Source organism: Megalops cyprinoides, chromosome 12, assembly GCF_013368585.1.
Source record: "Megalops cyprinoides isolate fMegCyp1 chromosome 12, fMegCyp1.pri, whole genome shotgun sequence".
Lineage (NCBI taxonomy): Eukaryota > Metazoa > Chordata > Actinopteri > Elopiformes > Megalopidae > Megalops > Megalops cyprinoides.
In genome coordinates, this window is record NC_050594.1 from 24,978,511 (window position 1) to 25,005,772 (window position 27,262).

Below are 27,262 nucleotides of genomic sequence, written 5' to 3' on the forward strand. Positions count from 1 at the left end.
GGATGTCTGAGGAAGCAGTCTTCAGAACAGGATGTGTTACAGTCAGAGAGCCAGATTTCCTCACGTAACGACCTCAACACAACAAATAAAGCAGTTGTGTTTAATCCCACGGGATGGAGGTGGACTGCCATATCAATCCAAATTCAGAAAAATCAACAGCCGCTATTGCAGCTTAAAAATGTTTTTGTCTGACCAGAAGAACGCAAAACAACAGGCTCTTTGAGTGTGACACGTGAAGTAAAGCAGCAAGATAAACCACCCCCCCAAAAAAACAACAAAAGGAGTATTGTACTTAAAGTAGCGATGGGCTAGTGAGATTTCACAAACCTTATACTGGACACCATCATCCGCTGTGAAGGAGTTACTGTGTTTGAAGAGTTTTTACCAGTGGTTGACTGACAGTACGTGGCAGCTCCACCTGTTGTGGTTCATGAAGCCTCTCAGTATTAAAAATGGATGTTCCTTTCCAGGCAAGCTGTGACATAAGCGTTGTGCTGTTTCACCAGGCTGTGGATGAGCCCTCTTTACCCCAGTCTACCGGAGGGCAGTCCTGACACTGCAGGCGAGTCCCCCACCAACTTCAAACGGGACCTCATCGAATACCTGGGGGCCTACCGCGCCCCTGAGCTAAGCGAGTGGATCGAGCGAATCAAAGAGCATGACTTGTCTGAGACTAGGTAAGGCTGTCTCTCCCTACCCATACATAGTATTAGGAAGATATTTTTGGATTTTATGGGAATTTTGAAGGTGTGTTGATATTCTAGTACATACTGTACTGTATGTTGCTTGTCAAAAATGTATTATTATATTAAAGCGGGTTATTGACTTTCCTGGTGATTTTTGACTAAATGATTGGTCTTGTTTCTGGTGATCGTTGAGTCTCAGAACCCACTGTGTTTCACAGTGGTGGGGGTGAGTTAATTATTGTTAAAAAATGTTGTGCAAAGTGATTTTATTGTTTGTCTCCCCCACTCCCCAAATATCTCTCGATGAGTAACTTCTCTATTGTAATGAAATGCGTCTACAGAAGTGATTAATTATATTACCTTGTGTATTTGTCCCCCCCAAAAAAACAGGGTCATATGGGGTAGAGATGTGCAGATTCACATTTACCAGTAACAGAGAGTGGTAGAAAAAGCACGTGGATGCACATACCACATAATTGTTATCTCGTGGGCAGAGTTTACCTGATTGGTTCTACACCCGGTCGATTCCTAGGGGATGATATGGAAAGATGGGGGCACCTGAAATTGAGAAAGGTAGGAAAAATGCTGCAGGTGCATACCTTGTATCTTCTCTGCGTCTGTGTCCCTACCATTGATGCTTAAAGGTGTTGTAATTAGTTGAAAAGGCTTCTCTCTGTCACATATTTATTTATAAATCAAGATAATGGTTGGTGAGCTTTTTAGGTGCTGAGACACAGAGTGAATTTGTGGATGGTGGGCTTTGATATCCACCATCCACACTGTTCCCCTTGAAGCCCTTAAATTGCTCTTTCAGGTTGAAGTCTCGTGCTTTTACTCAAAGTTTAACGAGGCACAGCCTGTACTTTTCCAGGATGTACAAATTGATCCAGCCTTTGATCGGGTTATCCTCGGAATCTGTGCTGCTGTGGACTGTTTTGTACAAAGGTTTTTTTCTTTTCAATCTTGTTCAAAAGTTGTTGCGTGAGCACACAAGGCCTGTCCTGGGTGAGGAGGCGTGGCCTGTCGTTGGCCAGTTCTCCAGCATCGGGTCCATGGGCGCCGATAAGACCAAGTGGCTGGCCGCAGAGTTCCAGCGCACCCTGATGACGCTCGGCATGGGCGGGAAGTCGTTGGCCGGTCCAGACACCCCGATGCACCTGGTGAGTAAGCTAAGTAGCCTACCACCTTCGGCGCCAAACAGGATTCCTGGTTGTCATCCCAAACCACGGCTGTCATTTTTCATGGTAGACAGTAATTGCCACCATGTTAGGAGCGGGTAGCTTCATATTTTTTAATTAGGGGAAAAAACACTTTGCTGTTGTGTGTCCTCTGATGCATTAAAGTGAGGCTTCAGGGAAGAGGCATTTTTTGCTGGTGTGATCTGTGTCCAGCACCTCAGGGGGGTGGTGGGGGGAGGGGTGGGGGTTTGGCTGAATTTTCAGGGCCTGACAGATATGGATAAGGAATGTGCTCTGTTTACCTATTAGGAACAGATTTATTTGGCTTTCCTTTCCAGTAGATGTTAGTGGATCTGGTGGGTCTTGAAGGGTTTCCTTGAGCTTACTGAGCAATAACCTGTGAAGAAGAGATGGATTTCTTGGCAGTTTTAGTGTTATATAGAGGCACAGGTTCACATTAAAAAAATCCAGAAAGGTTTGGACTGTATATAAGCAGTTTTGGAATTAAACAGAGCTTTTATACATACAATCACATTGGAGGTCCTCAGTTGTTTTCGTTATGACAGAAATTTTCACATATGTTTTAAACATGTGGATCGATTTGGAACTGTATAAGGTGAACGCGCATACATTGCTACTTCAAATTATATTACCCTGTGTATTTGTCTCATGACAAACAACCAACATTACAGTGCACAGGAACCCCTCATCAAGAATATTGTTCACAGTTAATAAGCATTGTTGAGCATGTTTCTTGGAACTGTCTTACAAAATTATAGTTGTTTTTTTTTAACTGCAGTACATTCAGACTGGGACATAAAACAGATTAATGAGCGTGGGGACTAGTAATCGTACAACTTGCATTAAATTCATGACATTGGTATTTTGTGTATTACAGTAAATGTATATCCAGAAAATTCTTTATAGATGTCACTAAAAAACAGGACTATTCCACAGTCCAGACCAGTTCCACAGGGTAAATGTGAGAAGTTTATGGGCAGAGTCAGTGATGCTAAAACACAGTCACCAGGAACCAAAAGCTACAAACACATGTCCCTGAGTGTAAAAAATGATCATTTGAGATCCTGGTGTGTTCCGAGGGCCATAAGACATTTAGTTGTTTCTTACTTTCACAGAATTCAATATTATAACATTTTGTCTCTGAATTTCCAGCTCCATACCAGCTACCTGTGTCAGAATTAGTCTTTTATAATTTGTAACTTTAGAATTACTGCAGAATTAGTATAGCTAACAAGCCACAAAATGACTAGTTATTGATTCGTTTTAGTTGTTTTTTTGATCATTTCGTTCAGCAGGTTGACATTTCATTGTTGTGGCAATGGATATTTTGCATTAATTTTTGGAGAGGGGTGTATTCTGCAAAATTTAATTTAAATCGGTAGCATTACAGGTGCTGTCCTGAATTTAGAACAGCCAGTGGATGTTTCCTAATGGATCTTTATTGAAATGTCATTTTCAGAGTCGCGGCACCACACAGAGCTGTCACTCCACTGTGTCTGCCTGCAGACTGCTTTCCGGCTTGCCTGAGTTTATAATAATGAGTTGCTGTTTTAAAAACCTTTTATTTTACTCTGGGCTCTTAATGAGTATTGAACTTCACAGTTTTGGAAATTTGAAGTTGAACCCATTAACCCCTAACCAAACATAGTTTTTAAATTTATAGTTCATAAATTTATAGGTAAGACATCTGATGTTGGTATGGCAGGCCAGGAATGTGTGAAATGTGATCATAATCATATTTATCTTTTTCAAGGTTGGTTTAAAACAGGTTTACAGGTTTAAAACAATTGTCACAAAAACAGTATAGTGAGAATATATTTTAGAGAGTATTTACTTCACCTTAAACCATGTATTAAAATGATTAGAAATATGCAAGTTATTTTTGTTTTGTTATATTGTAATATATTTTTTTCATTAATATATTTTAAATTTATTTGCACTATATTCTTGGGTTGAACAATATATTTTTCCATTACAATTACAATGCACTTTGTTTTTGTAGAGGAATACGTGTATCTCTGACTCAATCGAAATTATTAATGGACTTCAGTGTCAGTAAACCGTGAAATGGAGCATGCATTAATAACTGCATTGTCATTCTCAGTGATAGTATCAACATTACGTCAAATTTTAAAAATATATATATATATATCTAGAGCTTCGTATTTGCAAAGGATTGATGATGAGTTTGGAACGAGGAACAATTAATGGAAATGCAGCCATTTACTTCATGGACATAACCACACTGTACATGGTGTCTACTGTACTTTAATGGAGAAACCATCTTTTAAAATCCTTTTCCTCCCTACTCAGGTGTATCCAAATGTGGAGAATGTGAGGACAAGTTTGGAAGGATACCCAGGTTGGTAAACCCTGCACTTAGCTTAATAACTGGAAGGAGGCAGAAGTACATTTTCCATCCTACTCATCTAGGTATTGGCCTACTTTACATGTTGGCTCCTGTCTTCTCCAGCTGGGGGATCTCTACCCTACAGTATACAGACAGCACAGAAGCAGCTGTGGCTCCATTCCTACTTCCAGTGAGTCCTCCAGCAGCACAGTCCTTCCTGTAAAACATAAGCATCGGTAAAACATAAGCATCGCAGATATCTACTGATCTGAAAACCATAAATCCAAAACTGATCTTTTTAAGAAGTAAAGTTATTTTAAACTAACTTCCAATGTCATCAGAGGCAGCTGATGGGTCTGATTGGTCAGAAGACTGCCACCGGTGCAGCTGATCTCAATCAGTCTTCAGTGTGAATGATAACGGTACTGATAATATAATACTGATAATGCGGTGCATGCTCAGATCTTGCCGATTTAGCTATTAGTTGCAAAGAGTCTCAAGATTTTTTCTGTATGAAGTAAACACTGAGAAGACATGCATCCTTAATTTACAGTGATGGAGTAACTTAGCACATGTCAGTTGCAGTTCATCCCCTGGCAATAATTGTTTCAGCAGAATGATGTGTTGACCCACTGCTAATAGTATTCCTGATTTTTTTGCAGTCGTTGGTCTGCAGAGGGCACAGGAAGAACCCACGCAATGCCACATATTAAAACTTACATGAGGGTATCCCCCGACTTCGCAGAGCTGGCCTGGTTCCTCGTTACAAGGTAAAAGCCACTATGACAAGGTGGGCAGCATGCTCTGATGCAGTGCTATACAAATTTGCTTTGGCTGAGAATTGTAGAGGTACCAGTAGCGATCCCTTGCATTCATCTCATCCCAGCGTACCTGCGTTAGTGCAAAGATTGTTGTGGTGAGACGAGTCTAATGTACAATTGCTGACACCAGAACAGTGCTGCAAAAGTGATTGTAGAACAGGAGGAGCCAGTCACACTCGCACAGTATATTCGGAGAATGAAAGCTTGTCATTGATAAAGACTCTGAGCTTCTTGGTGCTCTTATCTGGAAGAGTTGTTGAACCATTCACGGAGTTGGAGAGATCCTGAATTTGGACAGCATGTAGAAGATTCTGTCTCAGAGAGGTTGAGCATTAGTAGTTTGGGCGGCAGTGTAGCATAGTAGTTAAGGCGCAGGACTCGTAACCAAAAGGTTGCCGGTTCGATCCCCGCTGGGACACTGCTGCTGTACCCTTGGGCAAGGTACTTAACCCACAATTGCCTCAGTAAATATCCAGCTGTATAAATGGATAACATTGTAAAGAACTGTAACCTATGTAAGTCGCTTTGGATAAAAGCGTCTGACAAATGAATATATGTAAATGTAGTTTGTAGTAGTATAGTAGTTTGTCGTTCATGCTGATATATAATTGAAGCAGTCTATGATGCACAGGTAGACCTGTGAGTCACAGGGTGGAAATGACTGGAAGGGATAAGTATCCAGTGGTATGAAAAGCTGTGCAAGGAGATGACTGAACCCAGAGACGTTGTGTGAAGTGAAAACAGGAGAGGACCCAGTACTGAGCCTTGAGGGACTCCTGTAGAGAAATGTAGATGAGAGACTGCCTCTCCATTTCACATGACACCTGCAGTCAGAGATGTAGGAGGTGATCCAGCTCAGGGCAGTGTTGGAGATTCTAAGGCCTGCCCAGGTTTGACTGAAGGATCAGGAGATGAACTCTGCTGTTGAAAGGGCTAAAGGAACAGAGACTGCTCTTGCAGAGTGGAGAGCTTCATTGGGTATAGTCAGGGCATTTCCGTTGAGTGCCCTGATTCAAATCTGGACTGTCTGGGGTTGAGGTTGTTCTGAAAGAAAAAGCCAGACGATTGTTTGAATGCAGTATGTTCAAGGGTTTTAGACAGAAAAAGAAGAGGGACAAGGCAATTGGTCTGGACAGCAGTAGGGTCGAGAGTAGGCTTCATTAGCAGAGGTCAGACCTGTGCCCGTCTGAATGCACTCAGGAAGCAGGTGATAGACAGGGAAGGGTTGACCAGGAGTAGAGGAGTAGCAGAGGATGAGACACATCTCACATTCATCTATCCCTTTTCTCAATCACATCTAGCCAAAACTACATATTAGTGAGTTTTTGTTTGAGATGCCTTCAGTGCTAACATTCAGAATATCCTTCACCTGCCCTCCAGGCAGCCTGTATGTCCTGCCTTTAAACCTGTTTAAGTTTCCTGTCCTCAGAATCCTTTGTTTAAACAAACCCAGACTGCTCTAAGCGTATGCTAGCCCAGTGCACCTGGACAACAGGATTGACACTTCCGTTCAGGCCAGGAACACAAAAAATGAATGAACACGAGTTTTCCCAGCAGGCCAAGGCAGCTTTTCAGTGTGCTGATGAGTCAGCCTCATATCCCGCTTCCTGTGGGCAATGACACTGCAACTGCCCCACAGTGTAAGAGGATAGTATACCCAGGAAGCTTTCATTTCAGAAATGTGTCAGCATAATTAAGCCACTTCATCCTCGTCCTCTGTCCTCAGAATGTTACACCGGTTGCACACCGGTTATGTGTGCACAATTTCATGTAATGTTTTGGCTGTAATTTTGGATAAATGTATCATTTTTGTGCACTTATGTCAAAATTATAGATAGTGTTAATTGTCTTGGAGACAGGCGCTTGGAGATTACTGACTATTTTAAGCCAAGTATCTGGCCATGACCGTGGGAGGTTATAATTACATAATTAGCCACAGAAAAGGAGGTAGATGTGCTTATGCGTTTAGAGCATGGTTGATGTGAATGTTGAGTTGAATCAAGGTTAGTTGTAGTTCAGAGGTTATTTCTAATGCACTTTAGTGTGATGAAGTGAAGTGAATTTATTGAAAGGAGAAAGTGAGGAAAAAATCAAAAAGCTTGGAATGGAATTGTTAGCTTTGGGACATGAATTCATTTAGAACTGAGGAAAAAGTTCAACTGTGTGTTCAGAATTCATTTTTTTAGTCAAATAAATTCCATTTCAGTTAAAGTGAGCAACATCCATTATTTCACAGTATCATTCAACATTATTTATTCAAAAAAAGCCCAAAAGATGTCTGTATGTGTGAGAAGATTTAATAATTGTGCCAGTAGTTTAAGAACTGCATAACAAAATACAATGTTGGACTACAAGTGGATTTTCCATTTGAATGACAATTGGAAGTGGTCTGAATGTATTCAAGAGTTGAATTTTAATTGACTAGATTAATTTTTGTATTATTAAACTGGAACATAAACTGAAGGAATTGGGATTGGTTTGAACTGAAGGAAGTCCTGAGTGGGAAATGAATTAGGGGAGTTACTGAGAGGATATTGAATTGTGCTTGAATCAGAAAAATTGACTTCAATTTGGAAGTGGGTAGAATTGGAATTGAACTGTTTGATTGAAAGAGGGAATTAAAGTGAAAGAAGAAGAGGGAAAAGGATTTGAGATGAATTAGGAACAAGCTTGTGGTGTGGACTGTTGCGACAACCAAAGAGGACTCAGCCCCACAGATCCTGTGGCTACAAACTCATGACATTTGTCACTCAGTGACATTTTGAAGTGATTGCAAGAGAAATGGTAGAAAGCATTTTTTAATGCATGATTTATTCTCTTTTTAGAAGAAAAGTCTGCCATTCCAGGACATGTAGTAATCAAACAAATGCTTTTATTCTCATATCAAGAGTGACACAAAGCGAATATCAAGGCTTTTTGTATTTATGGAATGTGGAAAAAATTGACGCTCTGTTTTAGTGCTAAAGAAGAAATGCTTTAAGACATTCTTTGATGTTCTTAGAGAGTCTTTAATACAAGTCCCTTTCTTGGATGCTCTCTTTAATCCACATTGCTTACATTTATGTCACAAGTATAGTACTGAGAATCCATTCATCATATATAATTAGTCTGCCTAGATAATTGACCACTATCTCTGCAGGTGCATTCACTGGTATTTCTTTATCTACAAAGCCATCTTAGGGGAGCTGTCATTTAACCGGAGTTCTCTGCTGCACTGGGTTTCCACTATTGCCTTCACTCTAGTGACTTGTTTCTTTTTGAAGTTCCCGAGCCCTATTTTGAACTTGGCAAAACAGCTTTTGGTTACTCTGCTTGTTGGAATACTTTACAGAAAGACCTTAAATTGCAGAGTTCTGATTGTAAATGTTGATTCTGATTTTAATTCATGACACAGTAGCTGAATTGTGCTCCTGTTTTTAATTTTGTCTACGCTTTGTAATATCTCAGTATCCTCTGTGTATGTATCATGTAAGTTCCCATTGTAACTATGTGGAGCTGTGTTTTTGTCAGGTCCCCCTTGTAAAAATATTTCTGTCTCAGTTTAGATTTCCTGGTTAAATAAAGCATAAATAAAAGTAATTAAATTATTACAGAATCCACACGGTCTATTAACTACACACCTTCTGTAACAAAAGGTAATACGTAATCATATATAAAAGAAGAAAACAGTGTATCAAGCTAGCTCACATCTGTGAGATGCATACTGTAAAAAAGTTTTTCAGGCATTTTCGAATGCTATTTAAAGTAACTTGAGAAACCTGTGCATTTCCACAGGTTGTCAGCACAGAAGATGACAGTTCTCACAGACGCTGCTATAAACCAGTACTATGTCATATCCTCAGATGTAATTTATTCAAATAGATGCAGCATTTAAATTGCAGAGGTCTTGGCAGTTTGGAGAACCCCTCAATGGGGTTTAAATACCTCTTAACACAAGACTGTTTGAGCAGGTTTGAACTGACTGCAGATTGTCTTGCCTTTTCATTGAATTATTTTCACCGTTGTGTTTCATGAATTAGATTTTCCCAGCAGCTTTAACCCTGTCAAGTCTATGCTCCCACAAGGGTGTCAAAAAACCAAAAAGGCCACAAGCCCATTGGCTAATGTCCTGTAAAACAACAACTGTGAGAATCTTCAGTATTCATGTAGATAAGGTTTGTTGAAGTCACAGATTCAGTGTCTCCTTGGTCAGCTCCCCCAATGCATTAGCCAGTGCCCTGCATACTGGACAGCTCAGAGATGAACATTGCCTTTTAATATCGTTTGATATTTTTCAATTGTTAACTCCTTGTTAGTCCCAGTGTCTACTGTGTAATTATGTATAGTCAGTTACATAGCAGGTCAATGCTGGACCAGCCCCTCAAGTGTATAAGTATACTAGCTGAGCCCGCACTGCTCTCTGTCTTTTGAGAAGATTACTCATGTGCTCTATGCAAATTCAATCTTTTAAAAATGAAAGTCTCCAGTGGGCAAGATTTTGTACACTCTAACTTCCCATGCAGATCTTTCAATCTGTATTGTGTTGTTTAAGCTGTCATCTCTGTGATGAAGTATTATCAGTGAAAAATCTTTTAATTTGTATGTTTCTGCTTTCTTCTTTTTAGCTGTTTTTATGCGTGTTTAGTGCATTGCGTCATATGTCATCTGGAGATATGCCTGCTGAAAAAAGTGATGTTATACCTATAGGTAAACGAGCTCATTTCACACAATGTATTATGTGGACAGGAAGAGTGACAAGAGTGACTTGGCAAAAATGGCTTAGGCTTGATGGGGTTCGGTGTGTTTTACAGTGACCCCTCTGTCTGGACTAACCGTGCTCAGACTGCTACCCACCATCTTGGATTAGAAGTTCCCTTTTGTGAAGATTACAGACTACAGTAGTCACACCCCCACCATGGGGCCCTCAGGTGCTGCCCTGATTGCTCATTTCTCAGAACCTCCCACACTGCCATTGAAGTGTGACTGCAATTTCGAAGGGAACGGAGAATTTGTACTTGTGTAATTTCAACACAGGCTTCTCATCGAGTTCTCCTACACAGAGCATCAACAGATGTTTTATATGTATGGTGTGTCTGAGTGGGCTGCTGTGAAGTTTGGGCTCAATTAAGGCAGTAGTGGAGTCTGCTGTACGAGGTGCCATCTTTCAGTGGAGACATTAATCCAAGACAGTGACTCAGAGTGGTCTCTCAAGATGATGACTGTTGAAAAAAGTGTGATTGTGACTGTGGTGTCCTGGTTAGAGTCATGTCAAGCTGTGTAAGTCTGATCACAGTCACTCAACAATGTGCATGTAGCCATTCCCCCAATAAATCATTTTGAGCTCCTTTAAATGCAAGTCAACATAATTGTCAGTGAATGCTGGGTTCTGATTCCTGTTGGGGCGGTGATCCCCTGAATGAGGCAATCCCCCCACCCCCCCCCCCACCGGACTGTTCCTGAAAAACGTCTACCTGCGTTACCAGGTTTTAGAACGTGTGTAAAATCAAAATGAACAAGGTATCCTTGTAAAGGTCGACTGATAAGTAAATAATGTCATCTGAATTATTAATGCCGGAATGATCTGGGTCATCCCTGCCGCATGCAGCCCTGTTAATGAAGCGTGGAGAGGTCTCCGCACACAGCTCTCATTACAGGTCGGTTCAGCTGGATGTGTGTAACGCCGGGCCCTCGGGAGAGTCAAACGCTCAGCCCACTGTGGCAAGCGCCGCCGAGGAGGCTGGGAGCGGGAGGGGGAAGGGGCGCAGCGTGTCATCTTCCAGAAAACACTACAGAGGAAAGCGTGGCGCTGTGTGGATCCAGAACATCCCCTTCATACCTCTGACAAAAATACACCAATGCGCTCTGAGTGTAGACTGAACGCTACAGCCCGGGTTTGAACCCGACCACGTCACTAGCCGACAGTGACACATTGGCTTCGTTCCGCCGGGGATAGGGGTGGGTACATCGGCAGGGGCTTCGGTCCCATTAGCAACAGTGACCCCTGCTGGTTGATCGGGCGCCTGTGGTCCATGTGCCAAAGCTGCATACGAAATGTCTTCCTCCGACTCATCTCTGTGCTAGCTTAGCTTGTGGACCGCAGTATGAAAAGAAGCAGCGGCTGACATCACACATCTCGGAGGAGGGCACGTGCTTGTGAACGCTCTCCTGGTTGATAGCGGGGGTTGTGCAATGGGACCGAACATCGATGATGGCCAGTTGGATATTCCAGAATCCGGGGAATTGGCCATTCCAAATGAAATGGAAAATGGAAAAAAAATACACCAATGAATTATTCAGTATTCACGCTTAGCATTTTACTCAGCAAAGCTGCTTAACTTGTGTTTAAAGGTTTGTCAATGTCAACACTATGTATTGTTATGTGCGCATCATGTACAATAGTTTGTACTGACTACATTGCGCATGATGTTGTGTAGTGTTCAGGCTGTGTGTCATCTGACTGCACCATCGATCCACTGAGTGAGGACAGATAAAGCTTCCATGGCCCATAACCAGGTAAATCATGCGGTAAATGCAGCATCCCTGGGGAACTCGGCTAACAGATAAATGCTCATCCTGCCTCTGTCACCTTCATCCTTGTTGGTGAGGAATCTTAACAGGCTGTTGTTTTTTTTTGTTTCTTTTTTTCAGCTGAGTGACCGTGTGTCTTTTGCCCTGTTTCTCCTTCTCAGCGCCAATCTGTCGAAAGCAGCCTGGGGCGCCTTGGAAAAGAACAACACCCAGATGATGGTCCGCTCCTATGAGCTGGGGGTGCTCTATCTGCCTTCGGCATACGTGAGTATCTGATGTGGCCTGGCTGAAGGGACGGGGCCGGCGTGCTGCTGATCTGTTCCACAGCAAGGCCCGCATGCACATTTCGGTCTCCTGCTGTGTGGCCTTCTCAGGCTCACCATCAAGCCCCACTTCGGAGGCATACTTTATTCAGCAGTCTCTTTCAAGTTTCAGGTTCCCCCGTTGCTCTCTCACCACCCGCATTCTCTAACAGAACCTAACCCTCCCCCTCTCCCCTCCTCCATGATTCAGCTTTTCAAAATGTGGCTATGTATGTGACAGAGACAATAATAACAAATAAGCAAGAGCAACAACCAAGCAAAAATTCATAATTAGGAAGAAATAACAAGTATCTAAAGAAATCCAATTATCTCCCCTCTCAACGTAATTTACCCTCTCTGGCAAACTTCTGTATTACTGATATTATTTTTATAGTTAATATCAGTAATTATTTTTACACTATTTGCAACAGAAGCAGATCATATATGGCCCCAACCCCCCACTAACTGATCTCTTTCCCATCATACACCAGCACCCACCCCAACTCCCACGTTAGACACAACAATTTACAAGACGGCACAGGCATACACACAAAAACAGACATACAATGACAAATACATATATCAGTAGTAATTGGAAGAAGAAAGAAAGGTGGTAATACAAGAAAAAGATGTATAAACAGGTTAAAAACAGAAGAGTTAAATCGGAATGGAGATGTGCTGTAGAGACCAAAGATCTGGATTAATCCATCGGTGTGCTGTTTCCACGTTGCGTAAAATCCAGGTAGGCATTCACAAGTTGTCATAATGATTTTTTCCTCCATGTTGATGATTAGGTATCAACCTATGATGATAAATCATAGGTTGATACCTGTGGTTGATGGAGGTGTTGGCTCTCCTCCTCCAGCTTTGTAGGATACATTTTGGCTCTCACAGAAAAAAAGGTAAGAAGCAGTGTATTTTGGGATGGATATTCAGACCATCCAGGTCACAGAGGAGGCAGATGGAGGGTGATGGTGGGACACTGAAACGCGGGACTCGTGACAGGGTGGCTGTGGACTCCGCCTCTCTTAGGTCTGAGTGCATCTCACTGTTCTATTTATGAATCCTCCACAGCATATGTAACGCGTCACTCTCATTTGTCTTCCATAAGAAGAGAGAGAGAGGACTGCTTTTGTGCCATCCCCCATATACTCATACGGTAATTTGTCCTTGTTAGGGTAGGTTTCAGAGTAACATCAAAGGTTGCTAAGCAACAGTCTCCCTCCTTTTTCACTCCCTGAATGAAAGGAAAACACCACTATACAAAACAATTTTTTGTGCTGTACCTGTAAAGCAACCAAGTGGGGACTCCATTACCCTTCTAACATACCCTTTTATAGTTTGCCAGTTCTGGAATATACTACGTCATGCTGATTTCTTTTTCTTATAACAACATTATGATAATCATGATTTACAGGAGTAGTCTAACACTTCTTTGAGATATGAAGGTTCCTTTGGTCTTGAAATTGATGCATAATCCACAAATCAACAGGAGCCCTTAACAGCAGAATCCTCTTTCTTCCAGGCAGTTGAAACTTTAACTTGAACTTGAACTTGAGTTGAAACTACCTTAAGTATGTTTGACTGTGGGCCAACAGAGAACAGTTGGCTAGGCCATGACTGATGTCATGAGAGTTTTTGAACAGGAATTATTATTATTATTGTTTATTATTATTGGTATGATGAGTTTATTGCAGATGATGCATATTGAGGCTCTTTATGTGTCTCCTTTGGATCACTGAAAGAAGCCAGATCTTACTTTCAGCTGTTTTTCCAGAATGAAGCATGGTTTAATATTTCATGCTCATGGTCCATCCTCTTCAGAATCCATTTAAACAGAATTGAACTGAGAGCATCTTACTGAACTAATCAGATAATGAATTTGAGTGTCATCCTCTTTTTTTCTTCAGCACAATTTGAACATTGCTACAGAGGGTGTACATCAGGGAAAACTCCTACATGCGCGGGTTGTTACTCATGCCCTTTGATCTCATACAGTGTGCACATTCTGTAGTTCACTTTCATTTCTCAGCCCTGCACCAAAGGTAGTCTTCCAAGTGTCGGTGCCTTTACCAAGTCACGCATACACAGTGAGAACTAGAGGGATATTTAGGACATGAGAAGAAATATGTTGGCATTTGGATTGAGCGAGGGCCACATCAAACAAAATCTGTCAAATCAGCACAGATCAAAGATCGCAATCAGTGTCACGTCAGCCAGACATTTTCAGCACTCGTGTAGAATACATTTAGAATGTTGATATTCAGACTTTTATTTACTGGAAAAACAAACTTCAGTAAAAGCTTTTCATTAACACAAGTGTGAAAGGGAGCTTGTTCACACCACGCGCCATACGCTCTCCTCCAGAGCGCGAGGGCTGCCTGTGCACGGGCTCGCTAATGAGGCAGCGAGTGCCAGCTGCAATCTGCGCTTCCGAAGCGATCCCTGTCGAGGCTCCGAGGGTCGCTGAACGGACAGCTGCTCGAGGACTCTGGGCACAGAAGCAACGCTCTCTGCTCCCGTGCCACCTGCCCTCAGAGTCACAGCTTCCTATGATACCAAGCATTACGTGTTGGTCAGTGTTGACTGAAGTTAAAGGCAACATTTTAAAGGCATGAAAGGGTTGAAGATAACATTAGCTACTTCAGGTAACAATATGTTTACATTACATTCATTTAGCAGACGCTCTTATCGAGAGCGACTTCCAGCACAAAAGAAGAGAAGTGTATCCATTCAAGTTGAATGACTCCCAGACCAGTGAGTCCGATCATAACACTATTCAAGCCTTACCATGAGTTAACTTGTGCTAACCTGACTAGGGACGCCAAGTATACCACCATATATCAGTCACTAGATCACAGAAACCAAAACACGTCACAATACTATACATAAAATCAACAGCAGATAATACAACCAGCAGGTGTTAGGAGGTGGGGCAATGTTTAAATTCATGTAAGTGAAACTAAGTTTGCCTCAGATGTAATCTCCGTAGTAGAAAGTGCAAATTCCAAGAAAAACTGAGAGGGTCATGCTGGACCAGGTTTGATACACTGAAGCAAAACGTTCAGAGTATGCAGTTAGCTGAACATTGCGCTCCGAAAATAGCACAGCCTGTAGACATTATGAAAGCCAAACTTCGGGAAGTCAATTACCCATGATATAGCATTAGTATGAACTTGAGCCGTGTCCTTGGGTGAGATTTTAAGAGCTCTCTCCTTTCGCAAGGTCACGTTGTCTCGGTGTGGCGCTCTGGCTGTTTCATGACCTTGCATTAATGCCCTGCTGATATAATGGGGGTTGTGTGGCTGTTGCCCTTCTATTCTCAACTGAAGAGATTACAGTAGGCTGCCATGGCATGTTCGTGCTGCACCTGTGTTACCCCATTGTTTCCTATGGGAAATTTCACAAATTCACTGTATAATAAAATAGTCTTACTAACTTGCACTCCACAGTGTCTGTAGCAGAGTGCATGGGGATGATAACAGGATATGGGGAAATCAGTGGCTGTCATGGGGTCTCCAAGGATATTAGTATTTTGCCATTGCTGGAGCTTAAGTGCGGTGTGAATTGAGTCATCAGTTCGTCTGTAACTCACCAGCAGTCTAAAATAATCTCTGGTCTGTGTCGTCCCTGTGTTTTCCTCTGGTTATGTGCTTGGGACAAAAACAGCCGGTAGCCATCCATTCTTACACTGTCTGTTTCCTCACTACAAAAAAGCCATGCACATGACTTACTACATCAGCTCAGGGGTGCAGAACCTGTCCTTTAGGGTTGGAAAGTACCCATTTAAATTTCATCTGAGATCTTCTTTCCCCAAAGGGGGTACTTATTAACCCAGTTGTGTTTTCCAGGACCAGAGCCCTTAAAATGCTCCCTGTATACCTGACTTGATGTGTACTTTGGTCTTACCCTCACTGTTTGCTGAAAAGTGCTGTTTGCTCTTCTTATGGCTTCTCTCCTATTCCCCACCAACATGTCCCAGTAGAGACCCGGAGCAGGCTGTGATTGCCCTCAGACGAGGTACAGCTGCTGGTTAATTAAGTGTAAGGCAGCTCTGTGGCTTTGTTCGTCTAACCACCAGCCTTGTGCAGTAACACTAGACACAGAGACACAAAGAACTAAGGCTTCATCAGTTGTTGAGAGAAAATGGGACCTCTGGCCCGAAGATGAAGCTTCAGTCTGGACTTCCTGACAGTTAGTTTTTTTGTAATTGGTTTTCTTCTTCCCTTTTTGTATTTGAGGTCAGATACCTCATTAAAAATGAATGGACTAAGCATTTGTGCCCAGCCTGGCTGTTTGTGGTCACCTAGGGGAAGCATCCTTGCATCATCATTTGCCTTTACTAGAATTTGTCCTAAAGCTCAAATGACTATGAAAACGATTGCAGAGTTTACAAAACTGAATTTGAGTACTGCAGAATGGTTGTGAACGTTAGAGATAGATTTCCATTGTTTTTGTTTGCAACTAGTCAGAAGAGCCAGGTATTTTTTATCTTGAATTTTCTTTATTTTTGTTTCAGTTCTATAAGGTTGACTATGGGGTGGCAGTGTAGCATAATGGTAAGGAGTAGGCCTCATAATCAAAAGTTTACTGGTTCAGTTCCCTACTGGGGCACTGCTGTTGTACCCTTGGGCCAGGTACTTAACCTAGAATTGTCTCAGTAAATATCCAGCTGTATAAATGGATAACATATACAAAACTGCAGTCTTTATACGTCACTTAGGGTAAGGGTGTCTGCTAAATGCAAATAATGTAATGAATATAAAGGTACTGGAGATAAATAAGACTTCAGGAACAGTGGTTAGTGAACTATGCATGTTCAGAAGGTAAATATTTATTGTGCCTTTCATGTCTGTTCAGTGGTTGACATTTTTTCTCTTCACGCTGCTTTTCACAAGAGCAATGCATTTGGACTGAAGTTATTTTTAAGTCCAATTTTGTGGCAAGATGAGCCTTTGAAGTACTTTGGCTTGTGGAATGTACTTGCTTCCCAATGCTGGCTTTTTGTGTATACAGCAGATGTGATTTGGTATGATTTTCTGTCTTCTGGGTTGTTTGTGCTCTGAATTTTGTGTCCAGTACAGACATACAGAATCAATAACTCTTTAAATCCCAATGCAGGCCAGTACGCTCGGAGGCAGGTGGAGTGAGGAAATCGCTAATAGCTTGTATAGACTTTACAGAGCATCTTCCTGTACCACCACTGCATTCCAGGAGGTTAAAACAAGGGCATTTCCTAAAGCTCTTTTAGTTGTTTCGCAGACCTTTTATTGAATGGATGAATATGCTCTGGGTCTTACCTTGATGCCTGGACGAGACTGCTTCAAATCTCATCCAGAGTTTCCGTCAGGGTATGTTCACAGTAGAGGAAGGTTTCTTGAAAGGCATTTGTTCGCTGTGCAGGATGTGAAAATATGCAGCACACTGCCATGGTGTACTCTGCTACATTTGTCTTTTACCTGTAGTATAGATGTTTGGTTTATTTTAGACTGAAGTGCAGAAAGTACCCAATCTCTCTTTTTGTATTGCATTCCTGAAGACCTTTTATTTTTATCCTTACAGAATATGACCAAGTTTAAGGTTCAGAAGAATCCATTTCCTGCCACTGGCCCCACTACTTCTTTTCCTGTGCCCTTTGACCTTCCACCTCAGCCTTACTCCAGCAAAGGTAAGAATCCGCACAGTATCTATTTCAAACAACCTGTGATTGATCCAGTACATTAAGCTTGCTAAATTAGCCTTCATTTTCCATTAATATTCAGTGATCAAAATGAATTTTATAAATTAAAGAGTTAGATGAATAGTTCTGAATTCATTTGTTGTTGAATTATGGTTTTATATTTCAGAACAATTGCCTGTGAAATTCAATTTATTTTCAGGCCTAACTGGGAGCATGTATATTTAACAGAATTGCCAACAGTTTGTAATGATACTTTATTTTATACTAATGAAATAACGAATTGCACAGAAAATGGTGGTGAATCAGATTTTTTAATGATGAAAAATTTCAACCCTGTCTCTCATTTTGATGGATAACAGTTTATATTAGTGGAAATGGTGAGCATGTATAGTGAAAGGCATAGTAACTTCTCTATCTTTACCTTGACCTGACTGAGGAAGTTGCTGTTGAATGTTACACTTGTTGAATGCTGCTGTTGAATGTTGAAATTGTTTGCAGTGTGAAATAGTTGCTGTTGAACGTATGCAGTACAGAAATTTCAGTTCACCTCAACAGCTTGGGATTTGTTAGCAGGATTGTCACCACAGAAACCTTAGCAAGTACAGGTGTTCTTTTGTTCAAGAAACTTCATTTGCTTATATGTTAATGTGATCAAAATATTTCATCATGACAGAAAAATGTTACTCTGCTAGTGTTGCCAAGCTTCTGTTAGCTGACAGTTTGACAGTCTGTCACTGACCGAATTTTAGAAGCTTGGATGGAAAAAGTAAATGCCATCCTTAATTTGAGCAGATAAAAAAACTATGATGCAATCTGTAATGTTTTAATATTGCATGTGCAGCATAACCACAAATCTGAAGACTGTAAGATTAAATTTTTTTGTTTGGATGTGGTCATTATTACTGCGGCATTGTGCTGCTCCTTTTCCTGAAGTCTGAATGTTATATAATGGGATAATTTAACGCAGTGTTTTTTACACTCACGGAAGGTGTCCACAGGTCGCAACTTACTTGCAATCCCTCTCTGTTTGCTCAGGGACAATGAAAAAATGTAAATTGAGATGATTCTGTTCAGAAGCTCTCCTTTTGTACTCTAATTCTTCTGAAGATAATTGAACCCTCACAGTGAGCAGGGGAAAATATACAAGACATTGATTTGTTCCAGTGGAAAAATGAAGATGATAGATTGTAGGTGCCATCTTTTAAGGGTTCAGAATTAGGCATGAATTAAACAGCATGAAACCATGAGCTCCTCTATATGGACAGTAGGGTGAATCCTACGGTGGGATCCTGACAGGGTTCCTGCATGGTGAGTGTTTCGTGTACAGGCTGATGAGCAGCTGCCCAAGTCCTTGCAAAATGGAGGATGGGCAGCGTCATTAACCACCAATGACCCGGTGTCTGCAGCGGCAGAACATAATTGGCTTTGTTCTGCTCAGGGGTAGGGTGGCATCATCCCCCCGCTCATTAGCACCCTCTAATGACTTGGCAGGTGCCTGTAAGTTACATAGATGACGTCAGTTTTGTTTGATTCATATATGGTCTGTTGTAGCACACTGTGGGACTCGGGAAGCTTCAGAGGATGTTGCAGTGTGACAAACTTGCATATGATTGGCAATTCCAAAGTAAGTGAAGAAGAGTGGAAACTTTATTTGAAAATAAAAAGCCTCGTGGTGGTGTTGTCGTGACGAAAGAAAAATAAAAATAACGAAAAACGACGGCTTGCCTAAATCCATCCCAGGCCATCGGATTCAGCTGTCCTCTATCTGAAGAGGAGAGACTCAGAGAGCGCAGTTAAATCCCCAGAAAATAATAACACCACAAGCCCTTGCTTGGCTGAAGTGGCTGCCTGACCTTTAATCACGTATAGAAAGCATCTTTGGGAAAATCACTCTCAATAATCAGTGTTGGTGCAGAAGCAGGGGGTGACATCGATTATGAAATGGAGCAGAAGGCTTCTCCTTTTGGCGTGACAGCACTTGGCTGCACATCTTTAAGGACAGAGCAGAGCCGGTGGCGGATGGGGGGGGGGGGGGGGGGGGGCATTCGAACGTGCACTGAAATTGTAGAGCATCACACGGCCCTGTGGAATTGATCTGAGTCTGACAGCCAGCTCCTGTTAAGCAGGGCTTAGAGTGCACCCGCCAGGCCTGTGCCTTCCCTGTGATCAGGAATAAAGTGTCATGTTTGACTGACTGACAGCTGTGTGGTTAAGGGAGCTCTAATGACTAGCAGAAAGGCTTTTTACAATAGCTGCTCTATATACCTGCAGCAGTGCCGGGCTCATTTGGCACAAGATTGCTGCCAGTATCGCCTACGCTAAAATGATGTGTCCACAAAGTCAAATAACTGGACTGCTCGCTTGGCGCAATCTTCAGCAATATCAAGCCAGTTTCAGATCTGGTTGTCTCTGTGTTTTCTAAGATGGTAGGATATGCTCATTTGTGGCTCCAAGAGCCACTAGCTGAGCTTCAGAACCAAAATGCCACTCGGGCAATAACTGTATTGGAAGGAGCGTCCAATCAGAGGGAGACTGATGATAAGCACCTGTGAGACTTGATGATTGCAATTCACCCCAGGGTTGTGTCTTAAACTGATGGGAATGTTGAAGATACTCTGCAGTGCTAAATTTAATCCTTGAAAAGTTTTTTTTTTTCCTACTTGCCAAACGCCAAACACTTTTAGCAGCAAGCTAGGCAATTTAGCTTTTTTCCTGAAGTGGCTGACAATTGACTTTCAAACGAGTATTGCCAAGGACAGATGTCATTTACAACAGCTTTGTGGAAATCTGATGCAGTAATGGCCTCTAACACTGGTCCTTTTTATGTGTAACCTGTGTCCTGAGTCTTTTTAGTCCACCCCCTCCAGCTCCTGTGTATTTCAGTGTGTGGGGAAATGATCTGATTATCCTGATTTGTATTCTGAAATGCACTTTAAAACATAAAGAATTCATGGATATTTGGAAAAGCAGTGTAGAGGTGGCAGTGTAGCATTGTGGTTATAAGCAGGGCTTGTAATCAAAAAGGTTGCTAGTTTGATTCCCCTCAGGGGCACTGCTGCTGTACCCTCGGGCAAGCTACTTAACCCAGAATTGTCTCAGTAAATATCCGTAGCATGGATAACATGCTACATGGATAACATGTAAAAATTGTAAGAGTCTCTGCTAAATGATAATAATGTAAAGCAGAAAGATGCTTTCACAGGCCAGTCTTAGCCTGGATGCTACTAAGAGAGTGCTCTGTCCTTAAAGAAATAAAAAGAGAAGGAGAATGTAAGACCTGTAAGACTTTGAGTACAAATAAGCACCCTCTAAAAAGCGCAGGTGAATTCCTGAGTAAGCCTGAGAGAGCTGTAGTGGTGCTTGAGTGTTGAACCTTGAAGTTCCCACTTCTAGATCTCCTCTGTGGATTTCATAATTCGCGTCACCTGAAGAAACAATCTGCTGTTTGTGATGTTCTTTTCCCCTCCAGCACACGCTGTTTGGGGCCCTTGCAGCTTGGCTCTCTCTCTCGGAGGTTCCCGTGGTTTGGTTATGTCATCGCAAATCCACTGTTCGAAAAACATACACGGCCGACATTGAAATACTGAAATGAGAGCATTTTGAGTCAATGCTTTAGGTATTGTCTTCAACAGAGACATCACAGAAGCAGAGGAGGAGACTAAGTATAGAATTGTAATTAAAGCTTTCAGGACAGCTGGGAATTACAGTAAGCAAATATGAGACCACAGTTGTTCCTGAGAGCCATAGCAACCAAACCTTATTATTCCTTTCCTAGTGTAAACATAATTCAGCAAGAATAAAATGTTCTTATGTGTAAATGTGTTCTTATTTAACCCTAAACATACACGTGCGTGGGGTGATCAGATTACAAGGAAAGAAATACTGTCAGTGATCAGCATTCTTCCTCCTAATTTTCAGTAATATTTGTCAATGTTAATATGACAGATCAGAGTAACTGTGAAAGAACAAAATACATTCATATTCATATATCACTTTATCAGTGACACAGACATGAATCAAAATCCATACCCACACTCCCCCTTGGATCCATTCAGTATTTTAGAAAACAAAACATTAATGTCCCAGATATATATATAGTGTGTTATTGCTTTATTTACAGGATATTTATAAAGTTGATAACATTTTTCTTATGTTGAATTTGCTCTGACAAGGAAAAATGGTTATGACAGATAAATCATTGTCATAACTGGTCCATGAAGACTCTGTCTCATTTTTTGCCAGGTTTAATACAGAGCAGATATTCACAGCGGAGGGAAACGGGATGCAAAGGACAAGCACTAATGAGGACCTTCTCCATTAAATCACGATTTTATGGTTGTTCCTTAACTATAAAACAATTTGCATTCTCACACCTACCTTCTACCTCAGTTAACCCCTGATCTCGCTTGGGAACCAAAACATGCATGCTTCAACAGCAGATCCACTGATCCTTATTTTATGTGAACAGGTTATGAGTGGCCATAGACCATCAGGTGACCCATCCAGATTGTTCAGTGATCGGTGTATCATTGTAAGCCTTTGGCCGAGGTGATATCAACAGTAATAATGCGCTCTGTGCTTTCTGAACACCTGGCTCTTTTCCAGACATGAAAGTGTGTGGGGACAAGAATATCAGCCGTTTTGATTTTTAATGCGTTGCTGTGGGACTTCCCCTTTAAGCGGTGAGCCGAAGGGAGTGCCAGTGGGAGTGGTTGAGTGACAGCCTCTGTAGTTGGCCTGTTAACAGCCTTCACGGCTGTCATCGCATCTTGGCGGGCCGGCGGGCTCCCAGCGTTGCCCGTGTCACAGAGCACATGCTTGTCAACAACAATGACAGCGGGTTCATTAACTCGAACAGCCACAGACAGGCACAGAGGGTCACGCTGGCTCCGCTCCGGCCCCCCGACGATCAAACATAGAATCTGAGACTAACCGTGCCACTTCTCATTTAAACTGTAAAGACGACAACTCAGTTACAAATCAAAACGCATTCGGTCACAAAAAAAAGAAGACAATGGTTCGTTAAAGGAATGCAAGGTCATGGTGGAAACAAAGAATACTGTGTGCCGTTATTGCCTCAGTACATCAATGGGTCTGTGAGGAACAAGGTATTCGTAATAATCGTAGCTGTGTGTACTTAGCATCTTTTTGTCAGGAGTAATGGATAAATCTTGGCAGCTGCTATTGAGGAAATAATGGTGTTTTCATGGATCATTATGTGCTGTGCCAGAAATGGAGCAGCGATTTTTCTTCATTAGCTCCGTGACACCTGCCAACATAAAGGCTGACAGATCCTTTTAATTAGGAACATAAATCTCATAGCACAGTTACCAGAAAACTTCATTTGGGCTTGATTTTAATAGGTTGTTGAACACGGGTAAGAATGATTTCATGAAAATAGATTATCTTCCTATCCATCTATTTGCCGTGACAAAATACCTTCAGTGTTTGAGGGGAGTCAGCATGTTCTTTGCTTTGGCAGTATTGATCATGATTTGGTTAACTATATATAACTTCTTAGATCAAGTTCTCATCTCATGTCTGGAAAGTTCTACAGGAATTTGGAAAGGACAAAAGAATCTCGTAATGTGAATTGTCACTTGTGGTTTTGTCTGCATGCATCATATTGCAGTTATGGTGTACACTATTTTTATATAGCAGTACCCTCTGCAGTGATTTCCTGGCATGTAGACCTGTTTGTCATAAGCACAAGCTAAGGCACTTTGAGCAACTACCACAAGAACTGTAAGTAATCAGTAAAAACATGCAATACATTGAATATATGCCATACATATGTTTAACACAACATAGAAAATGAAAGGAGACAGTGGTAGCAAAACTGATATTTATAATGGCCTATGTGGGTGCCAACTTAGGGGTGGGATGTAAAAACAGAATGGCAGAGTGGCGAGATCAAGTATTATTACATTCACAGCACTAAGAGTAAATAGTATATGTGTGTTTAAAGTTTGCTTTATCGCAGGTTTTTAATACACATTACAACTGTAATAAGTTGAATTAGCACACACCTTGTTTTATACGATATAGATTTTTGGGCAATAATTTCTGTACAGGGCGTAGTTCCCTGTTCCATACTGTTTATAGATGTATACGTCTGTCATATGTTTGAAATATACATTACATATACATACATATTGTATGTGTCAGTAGCATTGTAGCTCACTGATACTGTGGAACTGATGTTCTACCCAACTCTCGAGAGAGAACCGTAGAGTCTCTGCTGACATTGTACCACCTTGGTTGATAATGTCCATTCCCCTTATTGAAGCGTGGTGTTGTTCTGGTTTGAAAAGGTTATTTTTACAGCAGGATTTGATTGGTTTGTTAATGCATTTTTTGAAGCTGTTGACTGTAGAGTGCTGTTGACAGTAGAGGTTTTTTTTTTTCTCGGTTTAACCCACTTTTCTGTTACCATGGACACAGAGTGTCTGTTCTCAGTCTGCAGTGCTTGTGTTACAACTCTAGGCCTGAGTGCATTAGTGAGGGAGACACTCAGAGCAACTGGTCAGATTGGGGTCTTTGTTGTGATGCAGCATTTCTGGTTTCCTGGTTCCGTTAGTCGTAGTCAGAGAGCAGCCTTTTGCCTTTTACCTTGACAGACACACACATGTTGCCCATCACAGTTCCCTCAACTTTCACAAACTTGGTGCTTTCTGGTGGTGTGACCATTGGCATTGTACACAGATGATTGTAATCAATATCATTACATTTTTTTGAGGGAAATATAAAACAAGAAAGAAGTATATTAGATCATTTGAGTTGTGTGCCCATCTACACTTGTGTAAATGGAGTCCAGTTTTGTCACGGCCCACTGTTGCTTACTGAATGACCCTGATTTTAAGTGTTTTGTCCTTTATTTATTGGGGAAGTTATTTGTTCAATATCTCTGAATACTCAATATTGTGTACCATGGAGGCAATGCACTGGGTATGTCAGATTCATTCTCCACACTTACAATGTCAGCTGCTAAATTGTACTCCTCTTTGTTAGTTGTTAAGTTTTTTCTCTTGTGTTTTCAGATCAGCCTTGGATTTGGAATATTCCGTACACCCAGGCTCCGGACACTCATGGGAACGTGTGGGTGCCTTCATAAATGAGTGGGTACCTGTGACCAATTCAACCTCATGTGCCAGGAGGTTAAAGAAATGCAAGGAGGGTGAAGGGAAGGGTTTTAGATTGCATTACAGTCCCCTTCATGTCTCTTTTAGTTGATCACAGACTTGCTTTGACACTGATATCTGTTAACACTGGTGCTCATGTAAAGGTGTAAACCTTTGTAGGACAGTAGTTCTAAATATGTTTGAAAATACATCCTGTAGTTAGTGGTATTTTACCAAACAGAAATGTAGAATCCTAAAATATATATGTCTTTGCAACTAGCATCCATTAATCCATTTCCTTGTCTGTCATAGCTATTGATGCTGTGATACATATAGTACTGTCATTTTGTACGAGATATATGAAATTGTTGTGTGTGCAGCAATATTAGTTGGCTTATTATGATTTTTATGTATGTAAATAAAGATGGTCTGTTTGATCATGATTGTGAATTTTGGGTCTTGATTTTCCCCTGAATGATTAAACTCATGGATATGGGCTGATAAGGCACGTTGAGGGACAGTGGTTGCACAGAAACCTGCAGAACAAGTCTCTTCTGTCCACAGTGTCTAAGGCCACCTTAAAGTATGAGCTATATATATCAGCACAGCCCAGCCTGCACTAGTGTGCATGGTACACATGTCACTTCAGAGTAGTTTTTGAGAGTGCCAATTTTATATCATTTTTTAAAATAAAAATATGCACTAAGCTTGTCAGTGCAGAAGACTAAAACTATGCCAGATGGCACAACAAATGGAGATTGCTATAAATTGTTCCCTGAACAAAATATTAAACATTTGAATAATGTGAAACAGAGGTCACAGGTGGCCAGAGGGTTTTCAAGCCAAATGGCCTATGGGCAAGAGTACATCTAGGGAAGCAGTAGAAGTCGAACAATTGAACATTGGTCAAATTTCCAGGAAAGACAGGAAAAACAATGTGCACAGCTAGAGACAGTAGCATTTATGAATCTGGGTGTGGCCAGGGACCTGCAGCCATGGTAAGTAGTTTTCACACATTCACATTGCTTGAGGGAAATGTGAAATGAATTGGGGGAATGTGGTCATTTCGTTGTGCTATTTAAGCAGGAGAAAATTGTAATTGACAGACCAGAATGACTGGAGACAAAGAGTTTATGGCTGTGATGACTGATTCACACTATTCAGAGTATTTTCTGTGCAATTAGTCTGGCAGCATGAATTGGCAGGTAACATGAAAAAGAAACATTAGCATGTGGTGCTAAATTTTATTACTACATATTTTTAAGTTTAATGAATTACTACCAATCGGAAAGCCACCATTCCCAGTGCATGTGTGATTGGCGTGTGAGAATCCCTTCCTAGATTCAAGATTAGAACTATTAAACAATGGGATCAAAATTATATAAATAATGTATTTGTCACTCTTGCAAAAGCGGTGACATTTGCTGAAACCAGTCCTGGCTCCAACTGATTAAATACCGAAATACTCCAACCTGATTTGAAAGGTCATTCACTATCGATCCCCTCTTTGAAGATGCATTGATGCTATTCCTGACCGTCAACTTGGGAGCGTATCCAAATGTTGGGATCATGCTGTGCATCACTGCAGTTTAAATGAAGGTTTGAGTTTCTCCTCATGTTCATAAGGTTTTGTACATCTCTGTTTTTCTCATATTCTCTGTTACTGTGATTGCAAACTGTTTGTGGAAAAGTCTCTGTAATTGGAATGATTGAATTATCTGTTACCTCAATCGGAATAGTGAGCGTTACAGGGTACGGCAAAGCTGTGACGTTGCCCCTCCGCTTTAGTGAATTGAAGGGTGTAATATGTGAAGATGCTGTGTTTGATTGCCACAGTATGCTAATATAACATTTGCGTGCACTATTGGTGATCATATCGCATAAGACACTCATTAAATCTGTTGTGACGAATCGGAAATTGAAAAACATCAAGCTTCTGTTCCGTGTATCTCAGATAAAACACAGAGGCAAGAAACTTTCTATGCACTGAGAATCCCATCTTTTAAATGCTCTGTCATGTTTTACACTTTAATTACTTTATAGATTCAATATAAAGTTAATGGAGTGGCTCTGGTCTCTTTCAGGGGGGAATTATAACACTTTTGACAACAGTGTCACGTTAAATTGAATTAGTTTCAACACTGATATATTTTAGAACTAAACAATGTGAAATTTCATTTTCAGCTTGAATGGTGTTGTCAGCTTTAAGCAATACTCTAGACAAACGAGGAAGTAGGAATCAACCAATCAATCAAATCTGTTTTGCACAGCACCTGCCTCAATGGGGTTGTTACAGAATGATTTGCAAAGTGCTCTACAGAGGAATACAAGAAATCAAATACAATCATAGTAATGAGCTTTTACCAGAGAAGAGCAAACAGAATGGTGAAAACACAGAACAAAAATACATATTCAGTGGGACAGCAACACAAGCAGCATCAAATTAAAAGAAACATTAAATCAGAAGCTCAGCTAATGAAAATATAATGAGGGAACACAGTAAACCAACAGTAACAGACATTGAAAAATAGTCATTAATAACAATGAAAACATGAATTATGAAATGACTACCATCCCAGAAGGTTTCATGAGGGAA

The 27,262-nt window shown here is 41.2% G+C and overlaps 1 protein-coding gene across 1 annotated transcript in view; it reads left to right on the plus strand.

Annotated features, from left to right (window-relative positions):
- The window catches only part of tdp1 (tyrosyl-DNA phosphodiesterase 1), a 32,676-nt gene extending 7,949 nt beyond the window's left edge, over positions 1 to 24,727 (plus strand). Inside the window, exons 8-16 of the mRNA XM_036542356.1 lie at positions 507 to 677; positions 1,181 to 1,259; positions 1,661 to 1,846; positions 4,199 to 4,247; positions 4,359 to 4,425; positions 4,898 to 5,005; positions 11,725 to 11,827; positions 17,428 to 17,533; positions 24,586 to 24,727. Coding sequence (XP_036398249.1) covers positions 507 to 677; positions 1,181 to 1,259; positions 1,661 to 1,846; positions 4,199 to 4,247; positions 4,359 to 4,425; positions 4,898 to 5,005; positions 11,725 to 11,827; positions 17,428 to 17,533; positions 24,586 to 24,659 — 943 coding nt within the window. The 3' untranslated portion in view covers positions 24,660 to 24,727. The remainder of the gene's footprint in view (positions 1 to 506; positions 678 to 1,180; positions 1,260 to 1,660; positions 1,847 to 4,198; positions 4,248 to 4,358; positions 4,426 to 4,897; positions 5,006 to 11,724; positions 11,828 to 17,427; positions 17,534 to 24,585) is intronic.
- The last annotated feature ends 2,535 nt before the right edge of the window (positions 24,728 to 27,262 follow it).